This window comes from Leptinotarsa decemlineata, unplaced genomic scaffold (assembly GCF_025532065.1).
Source record: "Leptinotarsa decemlineata unplaced genomic scaffold, Ldec_3_MD MMD2_tig00000008_RagTag_RagTag, whole genome shotgun sequence".
In the NCBI taxonomy this organism is placed as follows: Eukaryota; Metazoa; Arthropoda; class Insecta; order Coleoptera; family Chrysomelidae; genus Leptinotarsa; species Leptinotarsa decemlineata.
In genome coordinates this window covers 2,161,829-2,175,366 of record NW_027412537.1, presented here as the reverse complement: position 1 = coordinate 2,175,366, position 13,538 = coordinate 2,161,829, and the positions used below count along the sequence as shown (strand labels likewise).

General features: G+C 35.5%; 2 protein-coding genes and 1 long non-coding RNA gene across 4 annotated transcripts in view; 1 reads left to right on the top strand and 2 right to left on the bottom strand.

Annotated features, from left to right (window-relative positions):
• Positions 1 to 13,538, top strand: part of LOC111512661 (uncharacterized) — a 106,356-nt gene that overhangs the window by 64,015 nt on the left and 28,803 nt on the right. The gene's annotated exons all lie outside the window — the stretch shown is intronic.
• LOC111512725 (uncharacterized) lies at positions 3,237 to 6,405 on the bottom strand. The gene is made up of 2 exons (XR_012464470.1): positions 4,030 to 6,405; positions 3,237 to 3,539 (listed from the first exon to the last, which is right to left on the bottom strand). It is a non-coding gene; the product is annotated as an uncharacterized lncRNA (long non-coding RNA).
• Positions 8,425 to 10,963, bottom strand: LOC111512695 (uncharacterized). Its single transcript, XM_023168844.2, has 2 exons — positions 10,777 to 10,963; positions 8,425 to 8,874 (listed from the first exon to the last, which is right to left on the bottom strand). Exons 1-2 carry the CDS (start codon positions 10,893 to 10,895, stop codon positions 8,502 to 8,504), a joined length of 492 nt encoding a protein of 163 aa, XP_023024612.2. The 5' UTR covers positions 10,896 to 10,963; the 3' UTR covers positions 8,425 to 8,501.

Genomic DNA, 13,538 nt, shown 5'->3' with positions numbered 1-13,538 from the left:
AGGTTTAATAAAGTGATTTGATTTGATTTTGTCTATCCAGAAGTATTGCACCATCAAGATATTCAAGTTATTTTGAAATAATATTTTTTTTGAAAACTTCATTCGACGCGGTTTTATGTCAGATGCCTGCTAAATATAACACACACTATATGTTCAAAAAATAAGAGGAATATTCATTTTTCTCAAAAAATATTTATTTGTTCATCAATTTCTATTTTGTTCCTTCCACAGTATTCCCCTCAGATATAATACAATATAATCCTCGATGCAATTTTGGGTATGTCCTTGAGCTCTCTCAGTTATTAGCTTTTTATCTCCTCTCATGGGTCTCTTCAATCTTGGGAACGGAAAAATTACTGTGGCTGAGGCATGATGACCAACAAATTATGAACAAGTAATGACGAGTGAGCAGGTGCATTATCGTGATAAATAGTAATGAATTATTTCTCCACAATACCGGACATTTTATTCGTATTGCTTCTCGGAAGCAGCGCATAACTTCAAGACAATACTGTGTACTGACCGTACGACCATGTGACAGGAACTCCTGATGAACATCGCCACGGTTTTCTAAGATAACAGTGAGCAAAACCTTGGTATTCGATCGAACTTGGCGTGCTTTGTTTAGTCTTGGCTCTCCTCGGCTCTTCCATTGGGACGATTGGACTTTGGTTTCGATGTCATAACCATATACCCATGATTCGTCACCAGTAATGACCCTTTTAAGCAAATCTGGATCGCGGTTGACGTTATTCAACAATTCCTGAGCGATGCCCATGCGACGGTTTTTTTGGTCAAAATTGGGCAATTTTGGAAAGAACTTCGCTGCCACACGTTTCATGCTCAAAATTTACGGAAAAATTGCATGACATGAGCCAAACGATATGGCGACATCCTCAGCAACTTCTGTAATAGTGATTCGACGATTTTCCGTAAAACGTTTCTCCACTTTCTCAACATTTTCATCGGTTGTTGATGTGCTGGAACGTCCAGGGCGATCGTTGTCATTCACATTAACTCGATCTTCTGTGGAAAGCTTGTGCCATTTGTAAACATTTTTCATACTCACCGTATGCCACAGTTAACGTTTCAAGTGTGTTTGAGTTTATTTTTCACACAAAATTTGATGCAAATTCTTTGATAAATTTTTTTCGATAGCAGAAAATCGCCAAACAGATGATGGTTATTGAATAAAATTGCTTTTTGTAAATAATTAGTTTTATATAGTCATGGTTATCCAATCAAAATAAAATGAGATACAATGACAGAAATTAGTAATATGGCAATTTTAAAGAAAGGGGAAATCGGTTCTTTCAATGCAACATGTGTACAAAAGAGCTGGGCTTGTGTTATGAAAGAGCTGGGTTCCTCTTTGCAAAAAAAGTCCTTCAGCAAATAAAAATTACCTAATAAACTATTTTTCCGTTATATAAATCCTATCAAACTGTAAAATGGCTTTTTTCCGTGAAAATCAGTTATTTATCAGTCTCAAATCACAATCTTTCAACAATCTTAAGCAATATACTGTATATTTTTTTAATAATTAATTAACTAAAAACCTTGTAATGCCAAAAGTCTCTTTTTATTTTTCTTCTCTTTTTCCTATTTTTATTTTTTTCTGAAGCTGGATTAGGTCTGTCGGTCACATATGATGCAAGGAACGCATCGTCAGAAAATATGTTAGAATTTAAGGGATATATGCCAGTTTTGATGAATCATTTAGTAACATTTCTTAGGCTGAATGCTGATAAATAGGCATCTCTAACAAACTTCGCAATTTGGTATTGTGTATTGAAAGAACCGGCTCTTTCAAAGCCTCCACAAGTGGCTCTTTCAAAACATTTTGTCATTTAAGTTGTAACCTCAAAATGCAGCTATTTCGCGTAAACATGATGACATCAATATTATCGTAAAATAATGCTAAATATATGCCTAACAATACAACATATCAATTTCATGAACTCATGCTGCACTTTGTAAAACAAATGAAGTAAACGCAAACAAACATACTTTTTGGTCCTAAAATTTTTGATGTGTTCTACTGACGCCATTCGTTTTCGCAGAACTGTTAAATGTTTGTGGATGACAGCTATTCAGTGTTGCCATACAAACATTAAAATTGAATTATGGTGGGATTTTGGTAATGGGTTAGAAAATTACATCGGCTCTTTCAAAGCCTGGCTCTTTCATATACATTCTCCTGTAGCTCGTGAAATTTGAACATTCACTTTATTTTTTGAACTGTCCACTTACAATATTCCAGCTGACATGCTTATTATGGGATCCTCACAATATCTATCAGATTGATTGTCCCAGACGAATAATTGGATCCAATCAATGATGACGAGAATATCAGCTTTTATAATCGAGTTATTCACAGCTTAACTATAACTTCTCTCCAAAAAAATGGTAATTGACTACCTTCATACTTGTTGTACTATAAATGATTGAAACTCTATTCATCTAGTAATATGAATGATTGATAATAATTGATACTATGTATGTTATTCACTACGAAAAAGCTACTGTGATACCGAAACATGTCGTGATATTTTTGAAAATACAGTTTGTGAAGATCAAACCGTCTTCGGTGTAGTTTGTGAAATTACTATGGATCTTCATCAAGTAACGCCAAGTCAGTGAGAAAAATAATACAATCTAGGTATATTTGAAGAAAGGAGAATTGAAACTTTCTATGTTTTTTACCACTTTTATTTGTAACTAACGTTACTGCAGTTTCGTCTGATAAGGACATTTTCAAACTTATACATTAAGAGTTCAATATATAGGTTTGAAAATGTCCTTATAGGACGAAACTGCAGTAACGTTATTCACAAATGAAAGTGGTAAAACACAGAGAAAGTTTCAATTCTCTTCTTCATTATGATCTCCTACCACGTAGTAACGGCTACATCCGTCAACTATGTATATTTCATTATTATTCTAAACTTCCCCATTTACTCTCATCCCAAAAATCGTTTACGGCAACATAAAACTTTTAAATTTCAAGGATAATTTTCCAAAACTACTGGAAGGTGAGAAACACCTTGGTTTTCATTCAATCAGCCTATGAGAAATATATATAATTATAGAGCATAGGAGAGCCGCACTATCAAGTCGTTATTTTACATAATACCCAAACCTAACCTAACCTAACCGCCTAATCCAACCTGATCGTATTCATTTTGATTTGGCATTATTTCTAGTCCAGACTCAGAATAATGAAAAAAAATTAATTTTGGAGTGGTATGATGCTTTTATGCTTTCATATATAATATGTTCACAATTTGATAATGTTCTTCAAAAAGTACTAGGCCCCTAAAATCTACGATTCTCGAATTTCCTAGTGTCGCCTGTCGTGTTGCTTATGCTTGCCGTGTTTTCCGGTGTGGCCGATTCGGGAGTTGTCACCTATAATGGCGAAATTTGGGCCTGAACCTTGTTTGTTAGATAGTGGTGGAATGCCAGATCGCTTGTACCGGAAGATTTGTCCACCACTATTATGACCAGGTCTTAGTACGTCGGTTCGAACATTTATTCTGAAAAAAATGATATGAAAATAACATAACTGTTTCAAAGGAACATTGGGATTATCTGATCTCAATTTCCGAGATCAACTATCTTTACACAAAAAAGTGGGGAAGGGAATAAAGCCATTGAATCCAACAGGAACTCTTAATAAAGAAGTAATTTTCAGACACAAACTGAAAGAAAAAGATCCCTCAAAAAAACTACTTTCATATAGACATACTTTTATATGAACACTGAATCATACAAAAAAAACTTTTCTTTATCCAGTTTGTATTCCAAACATTCATTATGAAATTAACTTAGATATCCTTCACATTTTTATGGTATTTCGAAATATATCAGATAAAATGTTAACGAAAATTATAAATTGAACAGAATCTATAATTTGTGTCTGTTATTTCGTCAGAAGAAATATATTTTCTCGGCGGTTTTATCACTAACCATGCGTTCAAATTATTTTTCAATTCAGTTCATTACCATCAAAAAATCAAAACTTACTTTTCCTTTGGCTGAATTTGAACTAACTGTTGTTTGTCAACGGTTCCAGTGTTTCCAAAAGGCATTACAAAAACAACGACCAGGCAAAAAACTGCTAAAACGAAACACGTCATTCTGTCTTCTGAGGAATCTAGGTGCTTGTGTGCTTTGAAGATTTCACAACCAACTGTCTAATATTGATGACTTTCGACATTTTAATACCCCCAGTTTGAGATTCGGGTTTTTTTGTTTAGTGGTTCTTTTCTAATTTGAACAAAAGGAATGTTTTCATTAAAAACGGAGGTAGTAAAATCTTTTATATTTGTGAACAATAGAATCACATTAATTTCTGAATTCTCATAATACCTGGTAATTACTAATTCAATTGCTCAAGATGCCAGACCTGCGTCATTTCACGCAACTAATATTTTTACAATAAATACTATAACATGTATATTTATTTGCTAACTTGCAAAAGGGCCCCTTCACGTAAAACAGAAAATTTATCGTTCACAACTCACATTATATCTATTATGAATTACTTTGAATTTCACTAGTTCGGACTTCCATTGTCTACTATATAAAATGATTTGAAATCCCTGAAACAACTAAAAAAGAATAATTAAAAATGAATAGCTGAAAATTATATTAAGCAAAAATAAACCTGAAATGAAATAATAGTGAAATAACCTACAAGTAAAAATATAACAATTGAATAAATAAAATTAAGGAATGAAAAAAGAAAATAATAAAAAGTGTAGAGATTCCAAGTCACGTTAGTTCACGACGTTTCGATTGCTAGTATCTACAATCGTCTTCGGGTGATGACTGGACTGATTCTTCCGAGAGATGACTATTTATAGGTCGTTGAAATACTTTCACTTATCCCTGCTTTCCATTTTCCGCTTCACTGATTCCGTGAGAGGTGACCGTTTTGGCGGGAGTTGGCCATTTTTCATTTGATGATGGGTTTCCATATGTTGCGTATTTCTACGCTGGCCTGGCTGAATACGTTGTTGGACAACATGTATGCGGCTTCCTTGAATTTTCTCCTGAACCAATGTTCCTCTCTGTGCAAGATCTCAGCTTGGGACCACTCGATGTTGTGTTGATGGGTCCAAACATGGCCTGCTATTTCTGATTTGCTGGTTCCCCCTCGCTGTGTGTGCTTCTTGTGCTCGGCAATGCGAACATTCAATGGCCTCTTAGTTTCACCAATATAGGATTTTCCGCACTCACAGGGTATCCGGTAAATGCAATTTTTGGAATCGGAGTCCGCATTCGGGGGCCTGGTTTTCGTGAGGCTTCTACGGATAGTGTTACCTGATCTGAAACAGGTTCTGATGTTGTACTTGGAACCAATCTCATCCTCTCCGATAATCCTCTGATGTAGGGAAGTGCAAGCACTGGTTGTGACGGCTTCTCTTCCTTGCGAGGCTCCTGCTGTCTTTTAGCCAAAGTCTTTTCTACCATCGCTTTGGAGTAGCCATTCCGCTGAAGATCATTTTTGATGATGTCTAGTTCCTTTGTATCACAGAGCCCAAAAGCACGGTCTAATAGAGTCTTGATGATTCACATTTTTATGGTATTTCGAAATATATCAGATAAAATGTTAACGAAAATTATAAATTGAACAGAATCTATAATTTGTGTCTGTTATTTCGTCAGAAGAAATATATTTTCTCGGCGGTTTTATCACTAACCATGCGTTCAAATTATTTTTCAATTCAGTTCATTACCATTAAAAAATCAAAACTTACTTTTCCTTTGGCTGAATTTGAACTAACTGTTGTTTGTCAACGGTTCCAGTGTTTCCAAAAGGCATTACAAAAACAACGACCAGGCAAAAAACTGCTAAAACGAAACACGTCATTCTGTCTTCTGAGGAATCTAGGTGCTTGTGTGCTTTGAAGATTTCACAACCAACTGTCTAATATTGATGACTTTCGACATTTTAATACCCCCAGTTTGAGATTCGGGTTTTTTTGTTTAGTGGTTCTTTTCTAATTTGAACAAAAGGAATGTTTTCATTAAAAACGGAGGTAGTAAAATCTTTTATATTTGTGAACAATAGAATCACATTAATTTCTGAATTCCCATAATACCTGGTAATTACTAATTCAATTGCTCAAGATGCCAGACCTGCGTCATTTCACGCAACTAATATTTTTACAATAAATACTATAACATGTATATTTATTTGCTAACTTGCAAAGGGGCCCCTTCACGTAAAACAGAAAATTTATCGTTCACAACTCACATTATATCTATTATGAATTACTTTGAATTTCACTAGTTCGGACTTCCATTGTCTACTATATAAAATGATTTGAAATCCCTGAAACAACTAAAAAAGAATAATTAAAAATGAATAGCTGAAAATTATATTAAGCAAAAATAAACTTGAAATGAAATAATAGTGAAATAACCTACAAGTAAAAATATAACAATTGAATAAATAAAATTAAGGAATGAAAAAAGAAAATAATAAAAAGTGTAGAGATTCCAAGTCACGTTAGTTCACGACGTTTCGATTGCTAGTATCTACAATCGTCTTCGGGTGATGACTGGACTGATTCTTCCGAGAGATGACTATTTATAGGTCGTTGAAATACTTTCACTTATCCCTGCTTTCCATTTTCCGCTTCACTGATTCCGTGAGAGGTGACCGTTTTGGCGGGAGTTGGCCATTTTTCATTTGATGATGGGTTTCCATATGTTGCGTATTTCTACGCTGGCCTGGCTGAATACGTTGTTGGACAACATGTATGCGGCTTCCTTGAATTTTCTCCTGAACCAATGTTCCTCTCTGTGCAAGATCTCAGCTTGGGACCACTCGATGTTGTGTTGATGGGTCCAAACATGGCCTGCTATTTCTGATTTGCTGGTTCCCCCTCGCTGTGTGTGCTTCTTGTGCTCGGCAATGCGAACATTCAATGGCCTCTTAGTTTCACCAATATAGGATTTTCCGCACTCACAGGGTATCCGGTAAATGCAATTTTTGGAATCGGAGTCCGCATTCGGGGGCCTGGTTTTCGTGAGGCTTCTACGGATAGTGTTACCTGATCTGAAACAGGTTCTGATGTTGTACTTGGAACCAATCTCATCCTCTCCGATAATCCTCTGATGTAGGGAAGTGCAAGCACTGGTTGTGACGGCTTCTCTTCCTTGCGAGGCTCCTGCTGTCTTTTAGCCAAAGTCTTTTCTACCATCGCTTTGGAGTAGCCATTCCGCTGAAGATCATTTTTGATGATGTCTAGTTCCTTTGTATCACAGAGCCCAAAAGCACGGTCTAATAGAGTCTTGATGATTCCTCTTTTTGTCCACCACCATCAATCGACATTTTATATAGTAGACAATGGATGTCCGAACTAGTGAAATTCATCATGAAACATTGTCAATCACCTTCAAACAAACGATGAATTACTTTCTTATTAGTCAATGGGCTCTGCTTGAAGACTGGCAGTCAACAAATCTAAAGCAAATTAACTTCAAACGTTCAAGCCAGTTTCGATATACCTACACAGTAGTATCAATGGACTGATGCCTATCAGAAAACAACTACTACCCTGGCTGATACCACGAAGGGCGTTGGATTATATCCGACAGGCGTCAGTGCAGGAACCTTCACAAAAAATTTTCTGCATATGCAGTTGGCAATACAACTGAAAGAGTCGACCTTCAACTCTGGAACGGGCACACTTGTAGACCGATTTCGGGCTTATTAGCCACTCATCAGTGCAAGATAGTGATCATCATCGACCTAAAGTCAATGATATTCCACAATAGAAAATTGGAATTCTTTCAGAGTATTTCATTCCTCTTCCGAAGTTGGAGCGAACATCACAAAATGTCACTCCATCTAGTGGACGAGGTAGTAACCAACTGTATATCCGTAATTTGCCCGATTCCTCTGAATAAGGAAGAAAAACTTCCTTATTAGTCAATGGGCTATGCTTGAAGACTGGCACTAAACAAATCTAAAGCAAATGATTTTCAAACGTTCAAGCCCAGTCTCGATATACCTACACACCATCAGTTTAATGGACTGATGCCTATCAGAAAACAACTACTCTCCTGGCTAATACCACGAAGAAGAGTATTTCATTCCTCTTCCGAAGTTGGAGCGAACATCACAAAATGTCACTTCATTTTCAATTGTACTTTTGGCTTGAACGTTTGAAGTTCATTTGCTTTAGATTTATTATGAATTACACTGTCCTAAAAATCTGATAAAGCTAGACGTTTATGAAGCGACTGTTTAAATAAATTATCTTACACAGGTGAGACAAATTCTGATTGCTAACGAAGAAAACTCAATGTAACCGAAATTTTCTGATTTAGTTTTAATGATTTTCTCACTTTTTTTCGAATACATTTTCAAGTTCGGAAAAAAAATTAATGAAACAAAGTTGATATAATATACCATTTTTATTTGAGCAGTCAATGAAAAATAAATAAATTAATGATTTGAAAATGTAGTGACAATCTTTTTAAAAATCTGCATGAGCATTCAAAAATACACCAGCTTCAGGCTTTCCGGTTCCACCTGGTCCACCATAATGTCTGCCGTATTGTCCGGTCAGATCTACTCCATGATTTTTACCTTGATGAATGTTATACTTTAAACCAGCGGCAACATCTGTACCATAACCACGCGTGTTATCTGCTCCTATGAAGGCAGACGAGCCGGATGGTATGTGGCTGTAGTCAACTCGGCCACCAACTTGGTCAGGTCTGAGTCCGTGTGATCCAAAATTTTTACTGGCGGATGCGGTTCCATCAAATCGGTGACGATCGTTTTCGTATAGTGTCCCTGTATGACTAGCGCCATAACCTGAATTGGAAATGCCCCATTGGGTTTGTCTGCAAAGAAATGAAATTAGAAATGAAAATGAAATTCGAATTAGAATTTTTACAATTCTAGTTTTGAATAACAGGAATAATAAAACTATTTTCAGTTCGAAATAATATTTCTTCCGAATCGATTATGTGGATTAGTGCAACAACTGCGTAGTTCTTGTTCTAATTATCAAGTGATGGCTTGATACCATTTTCGGATTTAACCAAAAGTAATCAAATATATATCTCTCTATGAAGACGTCATAATATGGCGTCTTTATCGCATATATTATATGCGATCGACTAATCTTATTCATTCAAAATAAACAAGAAGCCTTACGGCTTCGTATTCGGATTTAAGTTTTCTGTCGATACCATATATTTCTCAATCATTACATTAACATTACTTTTATAGAATTGTATGATTCACGTATAAAACTTTCCAGAAAGAAAGGTGAACAACCATTTATATTGAACATATTCCAATGATGTTTTGCATGTGTATTTATGTTGAGGCCAGTGAAAAGCCAGTAAAATTACAGACGTATCCGAAGCTATTCTGACCATTTATCCTATTTTTATTCTTATTTGTGCTTTAACTGGTAAAGAGTTTGTTGTAAAGTGTTTCGTATTGTTAACACTATGCCTCGAGTGCGAAGACTTTGTCGTATTTCGCAACTTACGTGAGGCAGGTTTTTCAGTTAGAGAAATTTCAAGAAGAATAAATCGATCTTTGCGTACTATTCCAAGATGTTATCAGGCATCGACCAAGAACGTCAAGTATATGGAGCTAGGGGCACCGGTAGTCGTAAGGGAACAACAGCGCGTGAGGATCGCCGATTAAGAATTTTGGATCTTAGGGATCGGTTCATTTCTACTAGGGCAATTGCGAATCAGTTGTTTGAAGAACACGAAAGGGTTGCGCACAGTATAACGGAAATAAGAAGTTTCGGACTTTTTTCTTATCATCCCCATTGGGTGTTGCCACTGACTCTCGAGCATGGACCGACTTCACTGGTTCAGAGACAGAATAAATTAGGATCAACAGAGGAACCGCGTAGTCTTCAGTGATGAATCCCGCTTTTGTTTGGGTATACACGATAGACGAGCAAGAGTAAGAAGGCGTCGTGGTAAAAAACGAGATCCCCAGTTTGATGTGGAGAGGCATGCTCACCATACTGTTCGTTTAATGGTATGGGGTGCCATTGCATGTGGTAGCAGGACACCTTTAGTCTTTATTAGAGGCAACATGAGAGCTCTTTGTTACATTCACGAAGTAGTGGAGCCTCATGTCCTTCCATATCTTGAGACCATCGAGAACCCTATGTTTCAACAAGACAACGCTAGACCGCGTGTGACTAAAATAACTCTAGATTTCATGGATCAGCATGACATTAAGGGTTTACCATGGCCACCCAGATCGCCCGATCTTTCACCGATCGAACACGTGTGGGATATTCTTGGTCGCAGACTGCTGAATTTACAACAGCCCCCCACAGATTTTGGCAGCGCTTAGACATTAGTTAGAAGTAGGGTGGAATGATACCTCAACAGGATATAGACCACCTTATCAGGACAATACCCAAACGTATCCACAAGTGTATAAGCCATCGAGGATCTGCAACACACTACTGAACTTCACTGGTTTCACGATTATCTAATTTCTCTGAAAACTTACACATTTGTTTGCTCTTATCTGTCAAGTATGTAAGTAAATAAGTATTGAAATATTTTCAATATAAATGGGTGTTTACCTTTCTTTGTCACTCAGTATATTATTTACTATTTCTAATCACAAAGTCAAAATAAACCAATAAAGTCAGCATTCCTGCTGGACATGAGAAACCTAACTTGGGATTAGGCATTCAATTCAATTGACAATATATCTAATAGTATTATTTTCTTTCTTAAATGCTCAAAACTTACCGTTTTTCGCGATGGATTGGAACTATATAATACTGTTGTCCATCAACGTCCTCTACAACTTCGAAGGGCATTGCAGCTGCAATAGCCAGACAAAAGGTTAAAAACACAAAACACTTCATTTTATATTAGAACTACTGATGTATTGCGTATAACTTGTTTGGTTAGAAGTTAGAAGATTTCTCAACAGACTGACCGGTATCTTCATGTTTTATACGCCTCATTCGAGTTTTGGGTATTTCTTGAAGCGATCCTTCCCCTTTTTGCAAGTCGCGGGAACTTTCATATCGAAAACAAAGAAACAGCGACTCCTTGATTGGGGTCATCTTTGTTATACGATAAGAATGTTTCATTTCCATGAATAACTTTCAGTTATATACGCATACATATTTCGTTCACAAACTATATTGATTCAGATGAATGATCTGGTGTAGTGATTACTGACCTTTGCCAAACTATATCTGCTCTTTTTTTAAAACGAGTGAATAATATTAATATTAATGATTCACACGTGTCACCAATTTCACCAAAATCGCTTGTGAGTGGAGATGCATACATCCTCTTTTATGAAAAGGAGGAAACAAGTTCGCACCTTTGAGCGTTTGGAAATGTTATTTTTGTACTGTTGTTTTTAAATGTTATAATGAATTAGTTATGTAAGAAAAAAAAATGCTTTAGGTATTGACAATAAATATTGTTGACAATATTAACATTACGATGAGTTGTTACCCAAAAACTGAAATTATTCAAAATTCAACAGCCATATTTCTTTTACAATTTTTCTTTTTCGAAAGTTTGACATTTCTACTATCTTAATTCATTTCTGTCTTTCTTAAAATGCTGCGTTTTGATCTCTGATTTTTGGCGACAGATAACTTTCACTCCCAACCTTGAGGGGTAACAAACATTAATTTATAATTTATAATTCTTTATGACTACTTTTTAATTCGCTGTTCTATCTAAGGTCGGGAATATTGCATCAAAGTGTGTCCAAGTCACTAATTCGATCGATAATAACGCTTAGTGGTTCCTTCATTCACGCAGAAATTGATTTGACTTGAATACATATTCTTCTTGTCACGATTCGTAATTATAATGATCATAGTTAAATTTGAATAACACAAATATATCAAAATTCAAAATTGTCAATATTTGTTATCCAGACCAATTTAGATATTCTGAACTCTTATACACACTTGTAAGATATGAAATGACAGTCATTCTTTTTCATTCCGGTTTATGACTTGATATAATGAAATATCTTCATACGAAAAACTACAGTTAACTAGATTGATTCAGAAGAAAATAAGTTTGTATAAAACAGTGATCGTTGTGAAATTAACACACATTTTACGACTTTTTTTTCTGCTGAAATATTTCCTTTTCGTTTCACAAAATTCTGAAATAAAAAAGCATGGAAGTACGAAATTTCAAGATAATGAAATAATAACTGTTTTTCTATCATTCATGTATGTAATGTTAGTAGCTGGAGATTATAAGAGAAATTTAAGAAGAAACTAGGAAATACTCGACTTTCCAAAATTTCTCAAATTTAATATTTTAAATAAAATCAGCGACATTGCTCCTTATTTCGAAACTTTTACTTTCGATACAGGAGACATCCGGATATAAAATCCACAGAAAATTGTCTCAAACTGGTAACATTTTTTGTATCATATTGATTATTTCAAATTGAACGAAAATTTCACTTGTACAATCCAACAAACAAATCATAACACTTTAACTACAATAAAGTTGTGGAAACAGAAATTAAATCAACAATATTTCAAAATTAAAAGAGCAGTAATAAGGGAAAATGATTAATGAAAAATCCAAATTAATCGAGGGACGAGTCTGGCAAAATACCGAATACAACTAAAACCATTCCTAGGTGATGATATCGTGTTCTCAGACACGTTTAAAGTGAAATTTACTGAATAAAATCAAACTTTTCAATTATGATGACCAAGAAATTTCAAACCCATCGAAAATTTTATATTAAATGTTTCGTAGGTGAACTTCCATTATCATTCAATTTTGTACGATTCATCAGTAAGTGATATATAGGGTGTTTTATAACTACGGTTCGAACCTTCAGAGGGTGATTCGATAGGTCGTTTTAAGAATGAAAGTTCTCATGAACATGTGCATTGTTGCTACGTTTCTGAGATACAGGGCGTTGAAGTTAAAAAGAATGGTAGGTATCTATAAAATATCGTAAATATTCTTTTACAGATTTGTTTGAAATATGCTGCAGTTATTTGAAGTGCAGTGTTGCTACGTTTCTGAGATACAGGGCGTTGAAATTAAAAAAAATGGTAGGTATCTATAAAATATCGTAAATATCCTTTTACAGATTTGTTTGAAATATGCTGCAGTTATTTGAAGTGATAAGGCGCTCATTTAGCCCTAACTAGATTGAAATTATTAGGTCCAGTGGAGTCTCAGTGGGCACCATAAGTGAGAATTTTGGGAAAAAATTGTTGTTGTAGTTTTCTGTTTTTTAGATTAATCAACCAAAAATATAACTTTTTCGTGACCTGCTTTGAAGACCAGCTGACAGTGATAGTGTCGTCATATTAAGTGAGAGTTGTCGATTAACAGTGATTTCATCATGAATAGCCAGGTCGGTAGCCAGGCGGTTCGACGTGGGTGATTTGTTCACTCACTCGAATTGACTGCCGTGTTGGTCGGTGATTCAAGCCCCAGTCTGAACGATCGATTTTCGCTTGCTATCGTCCACTCCGTGTTAGGAATCACACGTT

What these genes read in the sequence shown, in the direction of transcription:
- LOC111512695 (XM_023168844.2), bottom strand. Translation starts at nt 10,895, where the DNA reads ATGAAGTGTTTTGTGTTTTTAACCTTTTGTCTGGCTATTGCAGCTGCA. An exon ending in CCAATCCATCGCGAAAAACG is followed by an intron (nt 8,875 to 10,776) that starts GTAAGTTTTGAG and finishes ATTTCTTTGCAG; the next exon opens with ACAAACCCAATGGGGCATTT.